The 26,808-nt window shown below is 47.8% G+C and overlaps 1 protein-coding gene across 2 annotated transcripts in view; it reads right to left on the reverse strand.

Annotated features, from left to right (window-relative positions):
• The window catches only part of adcy5 (adenylate cyclase 5), a 292,719-nt gene extending 271,121 nt beyond the window's left edge, over positions 1-21,598 (reverse strand). For both annotated transcript variants that reach the window (XM_080199523.1, XM_080199522.1), the window contains exon 1: positions 20,681-21,598. In XM_080199523.1, the coding sequence (XP_080055649.1) occupies positions 20,681-21,598 (918 nt within the window). The remainder of the gene's footprint in view (positions 1-20,680) is intronic.
• Between the last annotated feature and the right edge of the window lie 5,210 nt (positions 21,599-26,808).

Genomic DNA, 26,808 nt, shown 5'->3' on the forward strand with positions numbered 1-26,808 from the left:
TGTGGGGTTGAGGTTACAATCAGATCAGCCATGATCCTACTGGATGGGGTAGCAGGCTAGAGAGGCTGAATGGCCTACTCCTGATTTGCATGTACATAATTTTGGACAGTCTTTAAGTTACTTGCTGAAACATGTGGTCCATTGTCATATCTCATTGTTTCTTTTTAATCACTGGCAAAAATCAATCCCCACAGTTAGCAACCGTTACCCCAAACACAGAAAGAAGAGGACTTTCAGTAAATCAGGTTTAATTCCAGTAAACAGAGTTAATGAACTGTGCAGCACATAATGTAATCTCAGTACAATTGTGGCCATTCATTTCTGCAAATGGCGTAGGATCTTACACCTCAGATCTAACTCTCGGACACAGCTATCCAATTATTCCCACTCCCCTGTTATTTCCCAGATACCTGTAATTTCTTTTCTCTCCAGCTATTTATCCAATTTCCAATTTGACAACTGCAGTTGCACTGTCACAAATCAGACTGTCCATAAATCCAGAATTGTCTGAAAACCGGACATTTTTAGAATTTGCTCTACGTCCATTCTAATTGAGCCAACGATTTGACTAGATGCTGCACTGGCACGGTGTTGCAGCTGGTCTGGTTACCTGCTTTGCTGGTTGAACACAGGTCCATTCCTGCACTCCAGCGACCCTTGACCCCACCTGACCCACCCGTGGCCTCAACCGCCCAAACCGAAATCCGGCGTGGCCTGGGTCCTGAGGCTGCCGGTTTTGCTGTAGTGTAGCTGTACTGTTGAACCTGCTTTCACCACCATTTCAGGCAGTGGATTCCAGATCCCGATAATTCACTGCGTAGAGAAACATTTTCTCACCTCCCACACCCCTCCATACCATTAGACTATAAGGCGTAGGAGCAGAATTAGGCCATTTGGCCACCAATCTGTCTCCACCAATCAATCATGGCTGATATTTTTCTCATCCCCATGCTCCTGCCTTTTCCCCATAATCAAGAACCTCTCTATCTCTATCTCTCTCTCTCAGTGACCTGACCTTCACACCCCAATGCCCAACCCCTCTGGCTCTTTTGCCAATCATCTTATATCTGTGACTGCTGGCTACAGATCCTTCCTCATCTCAAGTGACATCCAGACAGAGTAAGGACAAGATAAAGGCTAGGGACAATTTCAAAATCAGCTCTGACTCAGTCTCTTTGTGCTTGTACTCTGGGGAGCTGGCATCGTACTGCTAAACCTGCCTCATGCCAACAGCAAATCAAGCAATGCCCAATTCATCCTGCATCTCTGGGTCCATGGTACGAACAGCCCCAGATCTGGGCAACCAGCAATTTGGGGGTAGTGGTTTTGGGCAGGTATCCATGGGGTTTTGTACAGCTGTACCAAAAACCTTCTTACTTTTATTCTCCATCCCTGTAACAATAAAGGCCAACATTCATTTGCCGTTCTAATTAGTTAATGCACTTCATGCTAATGTTTTGTGATTCATGTACAAGGACCTCTGTATTTCAGCATTCTACAATCTCCTTCCATTTAAATAATATCCTGTCTCTTATTCTTCCTGCCAAAGTGGACAAGTTCACATTTTCTCCCATTAAACTCCATCTGCTCCAATTTTTGCTCATTCACTTAACCTATCTATTTTAAGTTCATTTATTAGTGCCACAAGTAGGCTTACATTAACACTGCAATGAAGCTACTGTGAAAATCCCCTAGTCGCCACATTTCGGCACCTGTTCTGTTGCCACAAAAATGGTCAGGCTGTCAGAGAGTCATACAGCACCAAAGCAAGCCCTTCGGCCCACCACATCTGTGCCGACCATCAAATACCAATCCATACTAATCCTATAACCAGCACTTGATGCATAGCTTGAATATGCCTTGGTGATTTAAGCAGATAATAGGTGACATAAAATAACCTTCAGAAGTTGTCAAGACAAGATCAGAGAATAAAGAGATTGAGTATGTTTGGACATTGGATGAAATGTAGTCAGGTCAAATCCCTAACTCAAGTCAATGAGAGCAAAAGACTGTCAGATGACTCAGATGTGATGGTTAACCATGTATTTTTTTCCCCAAAGCTTTGAATATATCTGTGGGGATTATGTTGTATTTACAGGGAGCCACAATAGCAAGGACTTTTCTTAAATTCTTTTTTCCGTTTCGCTCTCTCAATAAGAGTGGAGGGGAGAAAGTTGAAAGGGAACATTAGGAGGGGCTCCTTCACACCGAGAGTGGTGGGAGTGTGGAATGAGCTGCCAGATGAAGTGGTAAATGCGGGCTCACTTTTACCATTTAAGAGAAACTTGGACAGATTCATGGATGAGAGGGGTGTGGAGGGATATGGTCCAGGTGCAGGTCAGTGGGACTAGGCAGAAAAATGGTTCGCCACAGCCAAGAAAGACCAAAAGGCCTGTTTCTGTGCTGTTAGGTTCTAATTCATGATATTCACATATTAACATTAAACTACAGGTTGTCAGCTGAATTACACAATAGACCTGCCTTTGATTTGATTCCATTTCCAACTAGTCACGCAGGGCAGATTGCTATACATCAGTAAAACCAGGCAAGCTCCAACACACTGGCCAACATTTCCCCCTCCCAGTACCCCACTGCCCTGGCATCCTGACAGAAAATAACATGGTCGCCATTCTCCTAACATTAATCAGCAGCAGAGTCAGTCAGACTACTCTTTATCTCCCTACTGTCTCATTCTGTAGCTTTCTCCCAGTATCCTTCACAGTATAGTCGATGAACTGGGCCATGGGTGATGTTTAGCAGTAGGGAGGTGACAGCCTTGTGGTATTATGGCTAGACCACTAATCCAAAAAATTCACAGAGGTTCTGGGGACTTGGATTCAAATCCCGCCACGGCAGAATGAGACTTGAATTTTTAAAAACAAATCTGGAATTAACCATGAAACAATTGTCAAAAAAAAAACCTATCCAGTTCATGAATGTCCTTTAGGGAAGGGAATCTGCCAGTCTTACCTGATCTGGCCTACATGTGACTGCAGAATCACAGCAATATCGTTGACTCTCAACTGCCCTCTGAAATGGCTTAGCAAGAAGGCAGCTCATCACTTTTAGGGAAGGAAATCTGCCATCCTTAACTGATCAGGCCTACATGTGACGACAGGATCACAGCAATGTGGCTGATTTTCAACTGCCCTCTGAAATGGCCTAGCAAGCCACTCAGTTGTTTGAGAAGGCAGCTCATCACCACCTTCTGAAGGACAACTAGGGATGGGTGATAAAATGCTGGCCTAGCCAACAACGCCCATGTCCCCTGAATGACTAAAAAATAGGAGTAACTTCAGGCCTTAGTGGTACCAATGCCCTGACACCGATATTTGCGAGAACTCTCCACAGGCTGGGCAATAGCACCGGTCACAGTCTCTAACATGATGTTCCAATATTTACCTTATTCCCTTATTCTGAATCCTTGAGAGGCCATTGTCACTTTTCTCTTCTCCTCAAAGGGACCAGTTCAGGAGGCAATCACTCCAAAGCTCCAATTACACCAAGCAGAGAGCCAAGATGTCCGGGGCTGAATTCCTGACAAGCTTGAGTCACCTGTAACAAGACAGGGTTAGCATTAAGATAGCAGCTGCTCCAGCAACCTAGAAGCCTCTTTACGATCCAATGCGACAGGCAAATATGATACAGTAACAGTCACAAAGGTGGCTTGTGAGGTAACTAAGTTAACATTAACCAAGGATTAAATAGGCTACAGAACTCACACAATGCTTCTCAAGACACAAGTACGTGTCCTTGTTTGGTAAGAATATGGCAACTTCGTTCAGCAAGATCCTGCATCAAAACCTTCCCACGTTCTACAGAATTTTGACTGCGGGAATTTAAATTAAAATGAAGGTTTGGATTGCCAATGGTTTCTACAGCAACTGCTGCTCGAGTACAATTGCAGTGCTTATTAGGAGAAACGTCAAATGTTTTGTGTCAAGTTATGCAAGCAGAGAGGTCTGATCGTTCCTCAGTGACTTACCCACACCTCTGTCAGGAGTCGGTGGTGTACGGAGGCAGTGTGTTGACATGTCACGCAGCTAAGGGCAACGTCTCCAACGACTTGAACAGGGACGGAACACACTGAGGAAGATGTTCTGCCAATAAACTGGGTAGTTAGGAACACAGACACTTAAGAAGGCGGCCATTTGACCTGACATGTCTGTACCAGCCCTTTCAACTCAATTTACTTCCCTGGCCCAGATTTTTCCCCAAAGCCCTGCAGCCTGGTTCCCTTCAAGAGTCTGTCCAGTTGTGGGGACTGGTTAGCACAGCTGGCTAGATGGCTCAGGTGTGATGCAGAATGATGCCAATATTGTGGGTTCAATGCCAGCTGTGTTCATTCATGAAGGCCTTTCTCCTTCCCTTGTGCCACACTCATGGTGTCTATCAAACTATATATATCAAACCAGTTGTCTTTCTCTCTGCAATGGGAAGAGATGCCTATAATCCTTTGCAGCAAAGCATGCCCGCCTCTGAGTCAAAAGCTCCAGGTTCAAGTCCCACACCCGGACTTGATTTCCAAGGAAGATGCATTCATAATGAGGCCAAGCAGGCAGAATGTCAACATGCAAAACCCTTCCAACACATGCCAATGGCAGGCAGTAAGAGCGGGAGACTCCCAGCCAGCCACATGTGATAGATGGAATGTTGGCACTTTTCCCGTCTTTATCCCTAGCTCCAGGCTGTAATATGCAGGGAAAAATGTTTGTTGCCACAGCAACTCAGACACCCTGAGTGAACTGTAACGCACCAACACCACCAGTTTAAGTTAATTTATCAGGGTCACAAGTAGGCTTACGTTAACAAGTTACTGTGAAAATCCCCTAGTCGTCACACTCCGGCGCCTGTTCGGGTACACCGAGGGAGAATTTAGTGTAGCTTTTGCACCTAACTAACACGTCTTTCAGACTGTGGGAGAAAACCAGGAGCATCCGGTGGAAACCCACAGAGGGAACACGCAGACTCCACACAGACAGTGACCCAAGCCGGGAATCGAACCTGGTCACTGGCGCTGTGAGGCAGCAGTGCTAACCCACTGTGCTGCCTCACATGTCCAATTGCCTTTTGCAAATTGTGGAATCTGTTGCAACTACCGTTTTGTCTGGTCCTTTGACTTTCCTGTGTGAGAAGAGAAATCTCACTTCCCCACGAGTTCTCTTGCCAATTATTTTAAATCTGATTACCAACCCACTTGCCAGAAGAAACATCTTTTCCTTGCGCTTACTTAGACAAAATCCCTCACAACTCTGAGCACCTCTACAAGAGCTCTCCTTAATAGTCTCTCAAAGGAAAACAATCCCAGCTTCTCCAATCTTTCCCAAATAACCAAAGTAGTTTGCATTCTCATTAAATTCCTTAATTTTATAATCCCAACCACCCAAATTTCTCCATCTTCGACACATGTATCTGGGTCAACATCATTTGCTGATGTATTGAGCAGTAATTATCTAAAAATCCAGGCTTCTAGCTCAGTATCTAGGAGGCACAGGTCAAGAAATGCCAAATACTGTAACGTAGAACCATAGAACCCTACAGTGCAGAAAGAGGCCCTTCGGCCCATCGAATCTGCACCGAACACAATCCCACCCAGGCCCTACCCCCATATCCCTGCATATTATACCCACTAATCCCTCTAACCTACACATCCCTGGACACTGAGGGGCAATTTTAGCATGGCCAATCAACCTAACCCGCACATCCTTAGAATGTATCTCTCTCTACCCTTAGAATCTATCTTAACACAAACCATTCTCTATAATATCCTCACTGGTCGTCGCACTTACGCAAGGATATTTTGGCCTTGGAGGGAGTGCAGAGGAGGTTTTCTAGGCTGATTCTGGGGTTGAACTAAGAGGAGAGGCTGAATAAACTAGGCTTGTACTCGTTAGAGTTTAGAAGAATGAGGGGAGATCTCATTGAGACGTATAAAATGATGAATGGGATGGATAGGATAGAGGTGGAGAGACTCTTCCCGCTCAGAAAGGACAGTAGGACTAGGGGGCACAGCCTCAAGATAAACGGGGGGCGGTTTAGAACAGAGTTGAGGAGGAACTTCTTCACTCAAAGGATGGTGAATCTCTGGAATTCTCTGCCCGTTGAAGTGGTGGAGGCTGCCTCGCTAAATATTTTTAAGACGCGGGTTGATAAGTTTTTGATAGGCAAGGGGATTAAGGGTTATGGGGAGAGGGCGGGAAAGTGGAACTGAGCCACGACAGATCAGCCATGATCTTATTGAATGGCGGGGCAGGCTCGAAGGGCTAGATGGCCTACTCCTGCTCCTATTTCTTATGTTCTTATGTTCACTGCACCAATGTAATTTTTCTTTGCCTCCATTTGCACCTTTGAACTGATAGCTTCAATGATCATTCAACCGTAATATATCCCAAAAATGGCAAACTGTTTACATGGTCAAACAGGGCACAGATTTCCTGAAAACACCAAATCGGAAAACTGCTGGGATTAGTTAGCAGGTCTGGCAGCATCTGAGGGAGAGAGGGGAATAGAATGTTTCAAACTGACGACCTTTCATAGCAACTAGATGACTACTTGAACTCATTTTGTGTGAGGTTTTGACACAGGGCAAGAGAAGAAGAAGAAGACTGCCCTGTCAACTAGTGCAAGGTCTCAGCCCGGGTCTCAAACGTGAAAGGACTAAGTGCTAACTGAGTAAACCCGCTACGTTTGGACCCTGCTCATGAAATCAGAGAGGTAGCATCAAGATCTTTTCGTTTTTGTCTGTGTGTGTGAGTGTGTGTGTGTGTGTGGCCACGCTGGTTAAGGCAAGAGTTTTGCTGTTGGCTCCTAGAAGCAGATGTTGGCACCCTGCCTCTTTCTTCGGCTGCTGCACTGTTACAGAGGGAATGGCTGGAATTTGACCCAGCGACAATGAAAGACAGTTGATGTACATCCAGTCCGGGCTCACGTGTGAACCAGTTGGCGACGGCATTCTCTTGTCCTCCTCTCTGAAGGTCAAGTTGACGAATGAAAGGCCTGGGTTTTAACAGGGGAAAAAATAATATTCTCCTCCTTTCTTACAAGTTGGCCCCAAGTTGGTTCAGTGTAACGAACCCTGGTGGTTTATGTAAATAAGGCCAACTCAATCGGACATGATTTTTACAAGAAAATTATCAGGAGACAAATCTGTGCGTTTAAATCTAATACAACCAAACCTGCGGTACTTTTATAATTGGCATGATTTTGGCAAGGAATGGTGAAATCAGATCCTTACTGCCTCATTGCATTCCCACGAATTCGAGCAATGTGCCTTCAAGAATGAGAATCCTGTAGACATCGGACTGATGAGTTGACCCAGGATCTTGCACAAAATGCCATTCACTGGTTTCATTCCTAATGCAGCCACGCGTAAATTCCTGCCTGCATCATTAAACAGTTCTAAGAACACGAGAACGTGAGCCCTTGAGCCCTTCTCCCCCACCGACCATGCTCTCCTCCACCAACTCCACTTTCCTGCCCTACGTCCATTGATTCGCTCGGTGCCCAAAAAACAAAAGCGTCAAGCATTGTGCGTATACAGAATACAAAATTAAATCCATTAGCATAACAGCCACAATGTTAACTGAGCAATGTCCTTACTTATAGGTTAACATTCAACAGCCTTACAAGTAAAAATTCACACATTTATTGAACACGTTAGTAACTATCATTGACAATATTTAAGCATATACTTAACAGCAGCACTTACTGTGAGTTCACCAGTGAAACCATACACGTTCACTGCAGTCTGATTGGGTCTCATTGAATTCCGAAACCTCTTACTTCCTTTCCAATTCTGTTTATGGTTTCGCATTTCCTGATTTTGCTCTCATGCTCCCCCCTGTCAATGAGAATAGTTTGGGACATCGTGATCGGCCAATCAATCAAATGCTTAAACTGAAGAGAGTTACAGGAATCCAAGAACTATCACACAGTGCCTCCACAGTGCTCAATGCTTCCAGTTTCTAGCCCCTGAGCTGTTTTCCTCGCAACAGGTGTCATCTGTCATCTTTTAAAGATATTCTTCGTTAAGTTTATTTATTAGTGTCACAAGTAGGCTTACATTAACACTGCAATGAAGTTATTGTGAAAATCCCCTAGTCGCCACAATGTTTACCAGGATGCTGCCTGGTTTGGAGGGTAGGTCTTATAAGGTTGAGGGAACTGGAGCTTCTCTCTGTAGAGCGGAGGAGGATGAGAGGTGACTTAATAGACATTTATAGGATGTTGAGGGGGATAGATAGAGTGGAGGTGCAGAGACTATTTCCTTGGGTGGATATAGCTGTTACTAGGGGACATAATTATAAGGTTCATGGTAGGAGATATAGGAGGGATGTCCGAGGTAGATTCTTCACTCAGAGAGTGGTTGGAGTGTGGAATACATTGCCTGCTGTGATAGTGGAGTTGGATACTTTAGGGACTTTCAAGCAGTTATTGGATAGGCACACGGAGCACACCAGAATTATGGGGAGTGGGATAGCTTGATCTTGGGTTCGGACATAGTTTGGCACAACATTGAGGGCCAAAGGGCCTGTACTGTGCTGTATGTTCTATACTCCGGCGCCTGTTCAGGTGCACTGAGGGAGAACTTAGCATGGCCAATGCACCTAACTGGCACGTCTTTTGGACTGTGGGAGGAAACCAGAGTACCCAGAGGAAATCCACGCAGACACGGGGAGAATGTGCCGACTGCACATAGACAGTGACCCAAGCCGGGAATCGAAGCTGGTCACTAGTGCTGTGAGACAGCAATACTAACCTCCGTGCCACTTTGCCGCCCATATACAGCTATTTATATATCAGAGCAACCACCTTTAACTTTGCATTATCAGATCACTCCAATGTCCCTGGAAAATTAAAACATTAATAATCTACACAATTCTATTCTGGTTGCTTACCAACTTGCACATACAAGCTTCCTGAGGTCAGGCTGCTGGATCAAAGGGAAAATAAATCTGCTGGTGAGATTAGTTCCAAAAGTTCTCAATGGTTAAATTAATAAAAGAATCAACTGCGTTTTCATTTGATTAACCTTTCAGCAACAAAGACACAGCATTCAAATCACAGTGCAATGGCGGAGTGTAGCTTCTACTGGTTGGATTAAATGTTTTAACAGCTTTGGACACCTGCAGTGCTTCTAATTTCACTTTTCATAAGTCTTAGCTAAAACGCACAATGCCTTATAATCGTCACACTTACTTGCCACATTGCAGCATATTCTTGTATTTATCCCTCGCGCTGTTTTGAAGAGGAGTGAGAGAGATCTCCCCGATCTGTTGGCCAACGTTCAATAGTGAGACACCTTCCTCGGCTGGTGAGGGTAGTTCCACAGCGCTGTTAAGTTATAAGTTCCAGGGCGTTTGCTCATGGGGAAGTGGCTTCCAGGCTGTGATGATGTATGACTTGGAGGGGAACGAAGGGATGGTGACACTCCCTCATCCTTTTACGTGGTGGATACTTAAGTGGCTGGATGAAAGACGGAGACTCTAAAATCAATAAAAGTTTCCTTTTTTTCTAGGTTTGCTAATAACGTGCCTTGTGCGCTGTGCCCACTTCCTGTAACAATTGGACGATTGAGCTAGAGTAAATCAGCAGCAAATCTCGATTGAAGTACAGGGTAAAGTAATGAACAAAGCAGCCAAAGGATCAGCTGGAAAAGTACATTGCTTTCATGGTACCTTAAGTGTTACAAGGCATCATACCTGATTGTAATCAAGAGCGTATCCTTCGGAATCCTCAATTAATGACACAGGGGTTGTCTCCCATACGACTGCGTGTCTTGAGTGTTCTTCTTCAAACGTGTCCCCAGCACAACGGAACAGTCATACATCTGTTCAAATTCACTCAATGGACGTGCAGGAAATGCTAAATTGGACATTCTCCTTTCTCAGACACCTTTACAAAAATAGACATGTAGAGTTTGCATGCAAAACAAAAATACCAATACGCTGGCATATTGCATCGGCCAAATCTCTCACTCTTACCTCCATTCATCTCTCCATTCTCATGAGGCTTAGTCTTGTGTTCAGTTCCTGCTTTTTGTGGCCATGACGCATCCACTGGCCCATCCAGTGTTGCGAGGTTCCCGCAGGTACAGCCTTTCTCGTTCCGCCTCTCAGTCCCTCTCCGTCCAAGGTGACCTTTGACTCCTGCGCACCCTCGTGCCCTCGGCACCGCCGAACCGCCTCGTGACGTTGAGGGTTGAACCTTGCCCCTTGCTCCTCATTGGGAGCAATGCCACTGGCGGTCAGCATGATGTGGAGGGCTGCTGCTGCCACATATCAGTGAAGTATTGAACATAGGAGCAAGACATTGCCGCTCGCTTTACACAGAAAGACTTCATTTGTTTCCCCACCTTGAAGAAGTAGTGTTTAGTTATGCAGAAACGCAAAAGAGGAAGTAACCATTTACCCCCCTCCAACTCAAGCTTGTTTGTCAATTAGATCAAATCTCCATTCATATTCCAATCTAGAATAAAACAGCATTAATTGATGTCAAAACATAGAGGGGCAGGATTCAGTAATTCAGACCCTCAAAATGATTCAACCACTCAATTGATAAACCATTTACCTGCCTTAGCTCCATATCCCCAGACAGCCTTACCTGAACCTTATGTATTGTCAGTGACATTTTACGTTAGTTACACGTGTACTGCTTTCCTCCTCACGACCCCGACAAAAAATTTGCTCCCTCCAAATGTCTCAGTGAGTAAACGCGTACCCGATGCGTAGTACTGACCATGTGCGTCCTACGCTCAATATTTGGCCCACATTAAGTTATGTGGCCTTAGCCAAGACAACAATTAGGGCGGCAGAGTTCGCTTCGGTGCTCCTGGGCTGGGAAAGAAAACGTTAGTCTGCATTTCTGCCAGAAACTCTAGGTGTAGATGTTGATTGGCGGAGATTTTGTCCATCAGTGGGCAGTGAGCTCCACAATTCAGCTGACCTCTCAGACTCCAGGGCAGTGATGAGTGTTAGAATGTAACCAGTGATCAAATTTGTATTGGATGTAAAGTGACCAATGAGAACAAGATGTAGGAGTCAGCTGACCCAGTAAAGCATGAAACCAATCACAGAGTGGTGTAATAGTCAGCTGACCAACTGATTCACTATAAATAAAGAACTGTGTAGAACTGTGGGAAGCTTGGAGTGGCCCAGGGCAAGGTCCCATGTTTGGAGTAACGATGTTTCTTTATTAAACCCTTTCTTTGAGTTATAAGTTGGAGTAAGTTTTGTTGTTGTTTCATGAGCTGCATTTTGGAGAGTTCCTTCTGAAGAAATAGTGAGGGTGTGCAGACAATTCCATTGAAGCTCTTGAAGAGCGGAAAGTCCCTCTTAGAAAATTGCCTTTGTCTTTCACTTAATAGACACCTCTGGCATATTACTGGCGATGTACGCCTCTGTTGGTTGGAGGACTACAGTGTGCAAAGTTGTACCTGGCTATGTAATAAGCAAGCTCTGTGACAAACTCTGACTGGAAGGCAAGTGCTTAGAAAAGTATAACTGGCAGAGTAAAACAAAACTACACAAGGATGTGTGGGAAAACAACTTGTTTTATTTTATTCATTTGTGTGGACATGGGCTTTGCTGGCTGGCCAGCATTTATTGCCCATCCCTGGTTGCCCTAGAGAAGGTGGTGGTGAGTTTCCTTGAATCGCTGCAGTCTTTGTGCAGTGGGTTGATACAGAATGCCGTTACAGAGGGAATTCCAGGATTTTGACCCAGTGACTATGAAGGAATGGTGATATATTTCCAAGTCAGGATGGTGAGTGGCTTGGAGGGGAACTTGCAGGTGGTGGTACTACCGTGTATCTGCTAACTTTGTCTTTCCAGATGGAAGTGGTCGTGGGTTTGGAAGGTGCTGTCTAAGGATTTTTGGTGAATTGCTGTAATGCATCTTGTAGGTAGTACACACTGCTGCTAATGAGTATCGGTGGTAGAGGGTTTGAACGTTTGTAGATGTGGTGCCAATCAAGCGGCTGCTTTGTCCTGGATGGTTTCCTGAGTGTTGTTGGAGCTCCGTCCATCCAGGCAAGTGGGGAGTATTCCATCACATTCCTGACTTGTGCCTTGTAGATGGTGGATAGGCTTTGGGGGAGTCAGGAGGTGAGTTACTCGCCACAGTATTCCTAGCCTCTTACCGTCTTTGTCGGTACATTTTCTTTCACTAAATTTTCCAATCAGCACCTGAAATTAAATGGGTCAGTGCTGGTTGGAGGGCTTCATCTTCTATGCGGATAGAGGATGAATCCCCAGTTGTACTCGGTACCAGATGGCTGTCAGCTTTGCTCAGTTTCAAAGACTTCAGGAGGATGAGGGAAACAATGGGAAAACATATTCAAGCAGCAGAAGGGTGTACAGGTCTCACCTGCAGTCAAGAAAATGGCTCATCGATGGAGCTGCCCAAAAAAATGGGTTGCTGAAGACCTGGTCACACCCCAAGAGACTCAGGTGAATAGTTCACCTAGACTTCCCTCTCTCCTTCATCCTGAACCCACCGCAAACATTAGCCGTGCGGGAACACAGCATATTGAATCTGTTTTTTTTATTAGTCACAAGTAAGGCTTACATTAACACTGCAATGAAGTTACTGTGAAATATCCTAATGGCCACATTCCGACACCTGTTTGGGTCAATGCACCTAACCAGCACGTCTTCCAGAAGGTGGGAGGAAACCGTGGCGCCTGGAGGAAACCCACGCAGACACGGGGAGAACATGCAGACTCCGCACAGACTGTGACCCAAGCCGGGAGTTGAACCCAGGTCCCTGGCACTGTGAAGCAGCAGTGCTAATGGCTGTGCCACTGTGCTGCCCCACAATCTATAGACAGTGAGAGGGCAAACAACGGGCCATCGCATCGAAAAGAAAGACGACGACTCTTTGTAAAGGTCAGTGCGTCTGAGGAGAAATGGTTAGCAATAAGTTAACATCCATCTGGAGCTGAATAGCTGGCAGCTGCAACTGTTTCCAGTCCCTACAGCAAAGGGAAGTAGTACAAAGCAGTGTGTAACCGAGCACAGCACAGCGCACATGGCAGTGGTTTAACACCTGAAAATGAATTAAAGATCCAACTGCTCTTTGCTAATGAATCTCTGCGTATCAAATACACACAATCAGGGCTGTTACCAATGAGGACCTGGGTTTGATTAACCTCAACGCTGAGTACCTTGGTGTCAGCCATGGCTCTGTGGGTGACACCCTCACCTCTGACCCAAAGGTTGTGCGTGCGAGCCCCAATCTAGAGATTCGAGCATAAAATCGAGGCTGAATTTGCACTCCGGTCAGAGGAGCCACCTTTCAGATGAGGCATCAAACCCAAGGCCCTGTCCTGTGTTTTTTTTTAAAAAATCCCATGCCTCGTTTTAGAGGGGGGGGAGTTCCGAACAACATTTTTCCCTCAACCAACGCCGTGCAAACAGACTGGTTGTTTTTTTACACTGATGTGTGTGGGACCTTGCTCATCGGTTGGCATGGTTTCTGACATCGCAAACAGTGATCACACTTCAAAGATGACTTTATTGGATCCACAACATCCTGTGGTTGTGGGAGGCGTCAGATAAATGCAAGCTCTTCCTTCAGCCGGTATGATACTGCAACTCACCTCATCAGCCAGCCAACCAACCCTTCCCCGGCCAAAAAAAACCACTCAGGGTTCCCATTACTGACCGCTAGCTTACCGCATGAGAAACGCTTTCTTCCCATCGTCCTTGCTCTTTTTTGCCAATGATGTGAAATCTGTGCTTTTGTTTATTTGGAAAGTGGTGGATGTGAAGAGGACTTGCCTCAGCTACCTTCGACGATGCAGACTCTTGGCCCTTAGCTGAAGTAATGGAGGAAATTGCTGCAGAAACTGTGCTCCAGTCTTCAGAGGAAGAACAGGAGAACCTCGACGAGAGAATGATATTTTGTACGTTCTTGATGAGGTACCGCAGTAACCCCCTGAGGTCAATTATAGACAGGACAGCACAAGGTGACCCTGTGTCCCCTTTAGAGGTGAAAATCAGCCTCAGGAAATTCACGGGAAATTAAAGGAAGGAGGGTCCAAGGCTGCAAAGTGGATTTTTTTTTCTCTTCCAGTAGCTTAAATTGGAGATGTTCAACATTTCAGGAATTGTTTTGTCTAATAGCCAGTGGAACACTCATTCGGCAAATTCTTTAGCTACTGGCCCAAGTTATTCTGACCTTCCAAACGTTCTGCCTTCTCCTTAAAAAGGCAAGGTCCCTTCCCCCTCCTGAACAGCACAAGTGCCAATTACCAGCCAGCGAGGTCAGACAGGTCACCCATTCTAAGCCTTTTCCCAATACTCCCTCTTATTAAATCATCACGGCATCATTTACAGGGCATACAGCTCCAGAGAAACCAGGTGCTAATACGTTTCCTGTTTTGTTCCCCCAGGACACAAGGGAGGTGGGAGGGGTGGGTGGGGGGGGTGGGGTGCAAAGAGAAGCCACAATAACAATTGCTAGTGTCAAGAGTCAAGCTTCTGAAACTGCTCTTACTCTCTTTTCACAGAGAGTTGACAGCAACTTGCAAGGTTCTTGTGGATTCCCCCTTCTCCACATCCCCCCGCCACCCCACCCCCCGCCCCCAGATCATTTTTACAGGGGTAACATCTTCCAAACCACACTTTTGCCAATGGGATTGGGTGTCCCACATGGTAAGACATGAGTGAACATATACCTGATCAGCCTTGTATATGGTCTGGTGAAAGATCTGGGCTAAATGCAGCAAACAGCGCCCTACACCCGTGTGCAAACACGCAGCAAACACAGCTCATTCCATTTCCAACGCACCAAATGTAAATGCAGTTTATTTGGACAGAAATGCAGCTCACTGGTAGCACGGAGGAGTTAACCTTTGGTTGTCAAACTTGCCAGTTGCTTGAAGGACACTATTGCTAACTTGGCAAATCCTGGTAATTCTGAGCCCCTTTGGAAGTGCTGAGGTTAACTAACAGCTGTTTCTGCTTGCCAATGTCAAGCTTTGCATCTGTAGCAGGGGTGACAAATTGGGGGTGATGGGGACACCAGCTCACGCACACTCCTATTTCTCAGTAAATTTGGAATTCGGGCAGCGTGAGGTACATTGAGCTAACACAGTTTGTACTTCAGTCCCACAGAGACTAAAAGACGAACAAAAGGTGGACCAATTGCAAATACAAAAGTTTAAAGTTTCTTTATTAGTCACGAATAAGGCTTACATTAATACTGCAACGAAGCTACTGTGAAATTCCCCTAGTCACCACAATCCGACACCTGTTCAGGTCAATGCAGCTAACCAGCATGTCTTTTAGACCTTACAAACCATCTTCCCGAAAAGTTTAGGTTCATGATGGTTTTCTACATCCTTGGGTTACTTGCTAGAACATCCATTTCAGGTACAACCCCTACAGTACAGAAGAGGCCATTCAGCCCATCAAATCTACACTACCTCTCTGACAGAGTATCATTCCCAAACCCTCTCCCTCCCCTGCCCTATTCCTGTAACCTCGCACATTTTCCACTGCTAATCTATCTAAGCTACACATTTTGGGACACTAAGGGGCAAGTTAGCACGGCCAATCTACCTAACCAGCATCTTTTGGACTCTGGAAGGAGTCGGGGAGACACGGAGAGAACATGCAAATTCCACACAGACAGTGACCCGAGAATCGAACTCAGGACCCTGACGCTATGAGGCCACAATGTTAACCGCTGCGTCACCGTGCCACCCACTCTTGGCTATTGTGGCATGACACTAGCAAGGGGGGAGGTGGGGGGGTGGGATTAAAAAGGAGGCATAGGTGCATTTTTGGAATAGTTTATGCTTTGATACGTGCGTGCCGGCAAGGAAACTGTTAAAAATACTTTGGCGAGGAGGTGGCATCACATTAAATGGGCCAACCTACGAGCGCTTGAGGAATTGAGCCTGGCCCCTTTAAGAGGGGTAAGCTGAGCAGACACCGAAAATACACAAAATCGCCTTTCAATAAGATGGCTGGATCTTTTCTTTCTTACGGACCCCTGACAGTTCTGCTATGCATCCCCCTCTCTCCACCCACCTCCGCGTCCCATTAATATTATATTCTTACCCACCCACACATCTCCAGTCAAGAAAGGAATACGCTTATTTGGCTTCAGGATCCGGAGACTGCAAAGTGGAGATGAGGTTTCCATGGCAACCCTCCATGGCATCGGGGCCTGGAGCCAGGCATCAGGCCTGCCTTAGACAGCTGCTTCCTAAAGTCAATAAATGTGGGCTTTATAAGGCAGCGGATACTTAATTATTTCCTTGCTGAGGGAAATATGAGTGTTCCATCTTACACCTTGGGTGTTTATTTCTTTTGTCAAATCCTGTTTTCATGAACTTCCATGGCCAAAAATATTCAATAGTTCTAATAAGGCATTGAGTTCCCAGAACACCGCCTTATGGGAAGCCAGTTATCCCCAATGCACATTCTTTCAAACAAGGCTGACTTCAATCAACAAATTAAAATAAAATGACATTCTGGAATTTATTCTGAGACTCTTTTTTCCATCGGTTTAATAGGGCAGATTCTGGAGTCCTCTGCCCCATCAATCCTTTCAAAATCAAAGCACATTACCTTATTTGTACATTTGAACTTCCACTCAACGGGTTTCTATTTTAATTGCCTTCAGCGCCTTTGGGTTAGGAAGGATTAAGAAAATTATTGCTATCTGGTGATTCTGGTCAGAAAGGGTGCATATGATCAAATAATATGCCAATCATCAGCAGCATTTGGTCTCAACCTTGAAAAAGGTGCACTTAAAGACTTTATCCGGGTGCTGTGATAAGGGTGAACAAGGGAGAAAACAATCATGAGGCGGCCCGGTGGCGCAGTGGTTAGCACTGCTGCCTCACAGCAGCAGGAACCTGGGTTCGATTCCAGCCTGGGTCACTGTCTGTGCAGAGTCTGCACATCCTCCCCTGTGTCTGCGTGAGTTTCCTCTGGATGTTCTAGTTTCCTCTCACACTCCAAAGATGTGCAGGTTAGGTGGATTTGACATGTTAAATTGCTCCTCAGTGTCCCAAGATATGCAGGTTAAGTGGATTGGCCATGGTAAATTGTCTCTTAATGTCCCAAGATGGGTAGCGTAGGTGGATTGGCTGTGGCAAATCATCTCTTAGTGTCCAAAGATGTGTAGGTTAGGTGGATTGGCCATGGTAAATTGTCCCTTACTGTCCCAAGATGTGTAGGTTAGGTGGATTGGCAATGGTAAATTGTCCCCTACTGTCCCAAGATATATAGGTTAGGTGGATTGGTCATGGTAAATTGTCCCTTAATGTCCCAAGATGTGTAGGTTAGGTGGATCGGCCATGGTAAATTGTCCCTTAGTGTCAGGAGGACTAGCAGGACAAACAGGTGGAATAGGGGTCTGGGTGGGGTTGTTGTCGGTGCAGGCTTGGTGGGCCGAATAGCCTCCTCCTGAGCTGTAGGGATTCTACGATTCTACACATAAACCTCGCTACTTTTCTTCTCTTCGCTCTTCACGTTTTGAAACATACAGCTTTGAGCACATTAAGTTCACTGTCCTCAATGTATTCAGTTCCTCGTCAGCACAGCACCAAAAGGACGAAAGGAGCGGGACCCCTCACTTACTGTCCCCACCAGCTATACCGAGTTTAGTACCAGTGACCCCAACCTAAGTACACTGCAATGACTATGAGAACCCATGTTCAAGTTGTGTCCCCCACAGGGGAGCTTTCAGGCTGAAACAAACTTAAGGACGGCATTGAGGACTGGACTGGTTTTGAGCAGAGACAGGATGCCTGACCAAAAAAACACATTCAATTAAAGCATCATTTTCTAGTGCATTTGCACTCTCAGCATAAAGCACTCAGCAAAAAATACATAGAAGGACATGTAGAAATGTACGATTTTTAGATAATGTGCAAGCAATAAGAAATCCCTGTCGGATGCTGGTAAGAGATTAGGTTTTGTGTGAAATAGTTTTGCAAGCCTTCTGAAATTAGATCCTGAAAATGCAAAGAATTGCAAGATCCCCGGGGGTGGGGGGGGGGGGGGTAGAGACAGTAAGTGAGGAGACTCAAACAAACTAAAACAATAGGCTTCTACGGAGGGACACTTTTGCCAGAATTTTACCTCCTCGCCCACCCCACACGGCATTCTCCGTTGGAATCTTACGAGCCTCGGGCGGGCAAGGTGGTGAAATTCTGGCATACAATTGAAATTTGTGTGTGTCAGGCTGAGGGGCGACCTTACAGAGGGGTACAAAATGATGAGGAGCCAAGATAGGGCAATGAGGACCCCAGCTGAGGGGTCAATTACCAGTGCGGTTCTACATAGATTGAAGGAGCTGGAAGAGGGATCGGAAGGGACGTAAGGAAAAAACCTTCTTTAACCCAGAAGGTGGTGGGCATCTGGAATTCACTGCCTGAAATTTGTGGTTGAGGCTAAAACTCTCAACTCGTTGAACAGATCCCGGGAAAGCTGTAACCGGAGCAAAGTTACGGACCAGGTGCTGGAAAGTAGGATTAAAATGAGCGACTAGTTTCTTTCTTCTGTCTTTTCTTTCTGCGCACGTAACATTTCTATGGTCCTGCGGCGTACACCAAATGGTGCAGGCTACGAAGCCCCCACACCCCCAGGTTTGTCAGTGCAGAATTAAGTAATCTCAGGTGGTAATTATTGGGTGGGGGTGGGGGAATCTTAGTGGCGAGGGGGGTGGTGATGGTCATTGGGAAAGGGGGAGGAAATGATCCAACATTTACAAACATCCTGTGACATCATTCTCAGCAAGAAGGAGGATAACACCAGAAGGTGGTGGGCACCTGTCAGCTCTGACGAACGGTCATCTAGACTCGAAACATTGACTCTATTCCCTCTCCACAGATGCTGCCAGACCCGCTGTGATTTTCCAGCGTTTTTGTTTCAGATTGCAGCATCCGCAGTATTTTGCGTTTGTATAAGGAGGACAATGTTCCTTTAAGGACACCGCAGTCTACTTTTCCGAAGGAGTGACCAGTCAGTCGGAGTCGCCACTGACGCAGCGCAGTTGACTTGACACCTCCATCGTTTTCTTAAGATACCAATTTTTTTCAGGCACGCAAATAAAAATGATTGTTAGGTGTTCTAGCATTTGTGGAGACTCCCCGTAGCTCCAGCTCAAGTCAATAAACTGTTTCATAATTAAAAGTCAGAAGGTGCGCCAATGTTGATAGCAGCCATTTGGTAAAAGAGCCAGACCTAGGTTTGACCCAGTGGAATTGTAATGAAACAGAGAGTGGGTTTTATAATTGCCTTGGCAGGACTGCTTTAAGTTGTGGTTAGTCCTGTTTCTGTTAATGCTTAGAAACTTATCTCAGCTTTTCCACAGGGCTGTTGATTTGGTACAGTCCAATTTATTACATATGTGAGCAGGAACAAGGGAACGTAAGGGGCAGAAACACATACCTTCCTGTTTGCTTTCAAAGTTCGAAGAATGCCACAAACTAACCCCTCAGACAGATGGCTGTCCAGTTCCCTGCCAACAATATCCAAGCCCACTGTCTACCCCTATCCTCGGTGTCATACATTCAGCATTCCTAACTTGTTGTTCAATCTAAAATATCATTTCTCTGAGCAACACACATTCTTTGGTTTTAATGTCTTCATAACATTTTAGAATCACAGGATCGCTCTTGGATCCTTGAGTTATTCATTCATGGGATGTGGGCATCACCAACCAGGCCAGTGTTTATTGTCTAATTGCCCTTTAGAAGGGCAACTGTTATTGTTTCATTAATTAAAAGCAATATGGGGAAGCTTCATGCTGATGTCACTGGCCTAATGATCTAGAAACCCAGGCTAATGCTCTGAGGAACATGGGTTCAAATCCCACCAGTATAGCTAGTGGAATTTAAATTCAACTAATTAAGCTAAATTAATCGAGGAGAAATAAAAATCTGGGATTGGAAGCTAGTCTCAGTAATGGTGACCATGAAACGATCAATAGTCCTAAAATTCCATCAGGTTCACTCAAGGAAAGGAAATCCACAGTCCTTACCTGGTCTGGCCTACATGTGACTCCAATCCACAGCAATGTTGATGACTCTTAATTGTTCTCTAGGGCATTTAGGGAGTGGCTACAAACACTGGCTTAGCCAATGGCATTCTCTGTTCATGGGACGTGTATATGGGGAGATCAAGAGGGCATCATTGAGCAGGCGCCTAAATGCCACCGAAAATAACCAATGTTAAAAATACGCAGCGAAACACTAATTTGACATTGTCCAACCAGTATTGATGTATCAGTGGCAACCTCATTGCCACAAGCAATCCTGAGCCAGCTTCAGAAACAACTGGTAAAACAATGGGTTGTAAATCAGGCAATTCATGCATGTATGTTGATTAGCCCAATCAATGCTAATCCAGCATTAAGAACTGATATTCAGCAACAAGTCTCACAACACCAGGTTAAAGTCCAACAGGTTTATTTGGCATCACGAGCTTTTGGATTGCTGCAGGTGAGTGGGCCTTCACCTGCGTTCCGAAAGCTCGCGACACCAAATAAGCCTGTTGGACTTTAACCAGGTGTTGTGCGACTTCTAACCGTGCCCATGCCAGTCCAATACTGGCATCTGTACCATTCAGCAAGGGGGTGGATAACAAGGGGGAGCAGCAGGACCACACATTCTAGCATCAGGCAAGGTTGTTAATCTGTCAGCAAGAGTTCTTACCTGTTTCCACAGGAAGGGGTCCACTATGTTCCTCCTCCAAGAGATGCCAAGGTGGAGGGCTGACAAGAGGACGCCACTGATGACTGCAGCTCTCATCCTGATGGGCAGCAGGGTGTAGATGATGTAAATGAAGAAGATGGTCCACCAGATGCCCTCGGAGGCCGAGCGAGGCTCCACCAGGAGCAGCCCGACGATGTCCACGGCCAGGATGAGGAGGACCAGCAGGTAGCAGATGATCCACATGTGATCCTGGTGGAAGCCATTGCGGTTGCAGAGCAGCATGAGGAGGAGGACCAGGGCGATGGTGAGGGCCAGCACCAGCAGGTAGGGGAGCTGGTAGCTGCCGTGGGCGCAGTGGAAAGCCAGCATGACGGTGCAGAGTAAGACCAGGACTCCCATCAGCATGGTCAGGCTGCTCTGGTTCAGGCGGAAGAAGTAGCGCTGGTACAGCCGCTCCAGCTTGTCCGACTGGAACTTCTTGGACTGGAAGATGCGGGACAGAGCGTGGCACAGCCCGGCCAGGGAGTTCTCCAGCCCCGCGGCGGAGGAGCCCGCCCCCTCCTCCAGACCCACCTCCACAGAGCGGGGTCTGACCTCGCCGTCCAGCCGGGCTCGGGCAGCGCTGCTGCGGCCCCCCGGCGCCCCGGCCGCCCGGTCCAGCTGCTCCTGCCACGCCGACTTGGACGGGAAGCTCAGGCGGCCGGTGCTGCCGGGCAGGCGGCGCTGGCGGTCCCCCTCCTCGCCCGCCTTGTCCCTCCAGCGCTTCTTGTCCCGGCTCCTGCCGCCCGGGATGGGGATGCCGTTGGCCCGGGACTGCGGGGTGCCCCCCTCGCCCTCCACCCACGCCGACCTGTGCCCGTTCCCTCCCCCGGGAGGGGGGCCGGTGCCCGGGGGACTCAGGCTGCCCTCTCTGGACATGGTGTCTTGCCCCCTCCCTTGGGCTACCTTCCCTTCCTCTCTCCCTTGGACCACCCTCCCTCCCTCCCTCCTTCCCTCTGATCACCTCTCCCTCTCTCTGATCACCCTCCCTCCCTCTGATCACCCTCCCTCTAATCACCCTCTTTGCCTCCCTCCCTCTGATCACCCTCTTTGCCTCCCTCCCTCTGCCCACCCTCCCTCTGACCACCTCTCACTCCCTCCCTCCCTCTGACCACCTCTCCCTCCCTCCCTCTGATCACCCTCCCTCCCTCTGGTCACCTCTCCCTCCCTCCCTCTGGTCACCCTCCCTCCCTCTGGTCACCCTCCTTCCCTCTGACCACCCCCTCCCTCCCTCTGACCACCTCTCTCCCTCCCTCCCTCTGACCACCCCTCTCCCTCCCTCCCTCTGACCACCCCTCTCCCTCCCTCCCTCTGACCACCCCTCTCCCTCCCTCCCTCCGACCACCCTCTCTCCCTTCTTACCTCTGAGGACCCTCTCTCCCTCTGACCTCCCTCTCTCCCTCTGACCCCCTCTCCCGTTGGGGGGGGGGGGAACACACACACAGACAGACAGTCTCCCCTTCCCTCTGCACAACTTTCAAGCAGCCCCCCCCACCCCTCAACTCAACTTTTCCCAATCAATCCCTCTTGGCAAACCCAGCGGTGCAGATTCCTCCCAGGCGGTCAATCGGACTGGAAAACATTTTCCAGGTCTGCCGAATTCCAACCCACCCACCCCCCCCCCCAACAAAAAAACCTCTTTTCTCAATTGTGTTTAATCCTGGAGTAAAAAATCTCTCCAATCCTTCAATCCCATCGACTGGCAGTCACAATTGCAAATTCCAAGGTTTTGTTCTTATATATAAATATGATATAAAATGATGACACTGTGAAGATAATCTAAAGTTTCCTTCCCAATTACCTCCCAGATCCAGTCACCAGTTGAGCTTCATTTGAATCCAGGGTCTGGAGGATTTTAGCCTTGCTGGAAAGCAGGGTTTGGTGCCATCTCCATTTTAAGCCTTCATCCTTCAAGGCACTACACGCTTCTCTACATCCAAACGAGAGCTTCTTGTCTTACCAGACGTGCACTGCTTGTAAACACAATGGATCTGTTCCTCCCAGAGGCTGGAGAAAACGCTCTGTCCAGAGGTTCCACACTGTAACATCCACCAGAGAGAGAGAGAGGGAGAGGAGGAGGGAAGAGGAGGTGGGTGTGTGTGTGTGTATGTATACAGGGGGCTGGCACAGGGGCAAGGGGACTTCGGCAATATCCTCTGCCTCGCCAGTCATCGGGAAGCAGCGCCCTGCGCCAGGCAGTCGCCCCTCGCCTCTCCTCCCGCAGCTGTGGCCGAGCTCCCTCGCTTCCCCATCGCTGCGGCTCGATTGAGTGTTGGAGGCGCAGAGTCAGACCGGGAATCGCCTTTGCTTCTGCCTCAGGCTCTGCCTCTGCCTGCGCTGGGGAGGAGCTAGGGCGATTGCACAGTGTGTGGCTGCAATAATAGCAGCAGCACAGCAAGTGGGAGAGAGAGAGAGAGAGAGAGAGGAGGGAGGGAGGGGGGGGCGGGGGGTGCTGGTGGTGGAATCGAGCCTGCTCTCACCCGGCCGCCCCCTTCTCCCCTCGGTCTCTCCACCCCCACCCCTTCCCCTTTCTCTCCACTCCCCACCCCCACCCCCACCCCAGCCTTGACTCAATGCAAATCAGCTAGAGAGACAGAGACTGGCTGTAACTGTCCACCCACTCATAAAGGGATACAGACCATATATGTGTGTGTGTGTGTGTGTGTTTTATGGGGACAGGATGCATGTATGTGTGTGTTTTATGGGGCAGAATGCTAGTGTATGTTTTATGGGGACTTAATGCTGGTATGTGTGTTTTATGGGGGCAGATTGCTTGTATGTGTGTGTTTTATGGGGACAGAATGCTTGAGTGTGTTTTATGGGGACAGAATGCTGGTGTGTGTGTGTGTTTTATGGGGACAGAATGCTGGTGTGTGTGTGTGTTTTATGGGGACAGAATGCTGGTGTGTGTGTGTTTTATGGGGACAGAATGCTGGTGTGTGTGTGTTTTATGGGGACACAATGCTGGTGTGTGTGTGTTTTATGGGGACAGAATGCTGGTGTGTGTGTGTTTTATGGGGACACAATGCTGGTGTGTGTGTGTTTTATGGGGACACTGCTGGTGTGTGTGTGTTTTATGGGGACACAATGCTGGTGTGTGTGTTTTATGGGGAAAGAATGCTGGTGTGTGTGTGTTTTATGGGGACAGAATGCTGGTGTGTGTGTTTTATGGGGACAGAATGCTGGTGTGTGTGTTTTATGGGGACAGAATGCTGGTGTGTGTGTGTTTTATGGGGAAAGAATGCTGGTCTATGTCAGTGTTTTATGGGGACAGAATGCTGGTGTGTGTGTGTGTGTTTTATGGGGACAGAATGCTGGTGTGTGTGTGTGTTTTATGGGGACAGAATGCTGGTGTGTGTGTGTGTTTTATGGGGACAGAATGCTGGTGTGTGTGTGTTTTATGGGGACAGAATGCTGGTGTGTGTGTGTGTTTTATGGGGACAGAATGCTGGTGTGTGTGTGTTTTATGGGGACAGAATGCTGGTGTGTGTGTGTTTTATGGGGACAGAATGCTGGTGTGTGTGTGTTTTATGGGGACAGAATGCTGGTGTGTGTGTGTGTTTTATGGGGACAGAATGCTGGTGTGTGTGTGTTTTATGGGGACAGAATGCTGGTGTGTGTGTGTGTTTTATGGGGACAGAATGCTGGTGTGTGTGTGTGTTTTATGGGGACAGAATGCTGGTGTGTGTGTGTGTTTTATGGGGACAGAATGCTGGTGTGTGTGTGTGTTTTATGGGGACAGAATGCTGGTGTGTGTGTGTGTTTTATGGGGACAGAATGCTGGTGTGTGTTTTATGGGGACAGAATGCTGGTGTGTGTGTGTGTTTTATGGGGACAGAATGCTGGTGTGTGTGTGTGTTTTATGGGGACAGAATGCTGGTGTGTGTGTGTGTGTGTTTTATGGGGACAGAATGCTGGTGTGTGTGTGTTTTATGGGGACAGAATGCTGGTGTGTGTGTGTTTTATGGGGTCAGAATGCTGGTGTGTGTGTGTTTTATGGGGACAGAATGCTGGTGTGTGTGTGTGTTTTATGGGGACAGAATGCTGGTGTGTGCGTGTGTTTTATGGGGACAGAATGCTGGTGTGTGTGTGTACCTCACATAGAATGGGTGAATTGTGTTCCTGCGAATTTCAATCTCCACCAACCCCCACTTGCCCCCCTCCCTCACTACCCCCCTCCCTCCCCAGTAGTAAATTTAAAATCCAGGCTAATAAATTTATAACGGAACAGGAATGAAATATCACTTTGCAGGAGACAGATTGCGGATAAAACATGTACAGTTTCAAATATCCTGCCATGTAGGGAGGAGGGGGAGGAAATAGCATTTTTTCCCTAACACACACACACATAAATGAGAGGCTGGACACTCTGGAGTGAAGCGAGTGCAGCTTTTACCCAGTCCTGGCTGGACACTGTCCGGAGCTTCTTTGTTACCCCTCCCCCCCCCCCCCGATAAGCCCCGGCCCAAGTTCCCATTGGCCCGCCCTCCTCTTCCCCGCCTCGCCATTGGTTGGCCGGCGTCACCATGGCTCAATCCGGATTCAGTCCGGCGGGCGGGGATCCCGCTGCGCCCCGGACTCCCATTCATTCAGTCCGCTGGGCGGGGAGCCCGCTGCGCCCAGGATTCCCATTCATTCAGTCCGGCGGGCGGGGATCCCGCTCCGCCCCGCATTCCCATTGTAACCCTGTGCCACTGGGCAGGGGGCTTAGAAACTGCGGGTGGGGGAGGGATTGGGAGTCGTGGAGCGGGGGGAGGGGTGGGCAAAGCTGTTGGGAGTCAGGTAGATTTTGAGACTGGGGGACTGGGAGTTGGGGGCATTGGGAGTTGGGGGACTGGGAGTTGAGGGGGATTTTCAGTCAATTTGGGAGTCACGGCAAATTGGGAGTCTTGGGAATTGGGAGTGATTGGGACTTGGGGGGAATGGGAGTGTCGGGGTTGGGGGTTTGGGAATCGGGGGGATTGGGAATCAGGAGGGTTTGGGAGTCGGGAGGTTTGGGAGTCGGGGTTTGGAAATTGGGAGTCGGGGGAATGGGAATCAGGGGGTTTTGCGATTCTGGTGGTTTTGGGAGTCAGGATCAGGAGTCAGGAGTTGGGTGGTTTGGGAGTCGGGGGCGATTGGGAGCCAGGTGGTATTGGAAGTCGCGGGTATTGGGTGTTGGAGGGTTTGGATTTGGGGAGGTTTGGAAGTCAGGAGGTGTTGGGGAGTCAGTATGGTTTGTGAGTCGGAGGTGTTTATGAGTTGGGGGAATTGGGAAGATTGTGAGTCGGGAGGGGGCTTGGAAGTGGGGGGGTTGGAGTTGGGGGCAGGGGGTTTGGAAAGTGGGGATGTTGTTCACCTCACCTATACATCTTGAGACACGAAGGGGAAATTCAGCACGGTCAGTCCATCCAACCTGTACGGCGTTAGAGTGTGGGAGGAAACCGGAGCACCCAGCGGAAACTCACACAGACACAGAGAGAACGTGCAAGCTCCACACAGACAGTGAGTGACCCCAAGTCTCATACAATGCAGAAGGAGGCCATTTGGCCCATCGAGTCTGCACCTACTTTCTGACAGATCATCTTACCAAAGCCCATCCCCTAACCCCGCCACATTCCCTTAACCCCATGGATTTACCCCACGAATCCATCTAACCTGCAAATCTTTGGATTGTGGGAGGAAACCGGAGCCCCCAGAGGAAATCCACGCAGACACAGAGAGAATGTGCAGACTCCACACAGTCAGTCACCCAAGGCCAGAATTGAACCCGGGTCCCTAGCAGTGCTAACTGCTGTGTCACCACGCCACACTTATCATTAGACTTTTAATTCCAGATTTCTACTGAATTCAAATTGCACTGTATGCCATGGTGGGATTTGAACCTGGTCTCCTAGAGCACTACCCTGGGTCTCTACATTACTAGTCCAGTGACAATACCACTACACCACTGTTCCCCCATCCTCCCTTGCTACACTTCCTCATCTATCAAAAATCTGGCTAACTCAGCCTTGAATAAGTTAATGACCCAGACCGCAGTGCTCTCTGGGGAAGAGAATTCCACATATTAACAACCCTCTGAGAGAAATAAATTCTCATCTCTTGTCTTA

The sequence above is a fragment of the Carcharhinus amblyrhynchos genome, chromosome 11, assembly GCF_965287045.1.
Source record: "Carcharhinus amblyrhynchos chromosome 11, sCarAmb.v2.hapA, whole genome shotgun sequence".
NCBI classification, from domain to species: domain Eukaryota; kingdom Metazoa; phylum Chordata; class Chondrichthyes; order Carcharhiniformes; family Carcharhinidae; genus Carcharhinus; species Carcharhinus amblyrhynchos.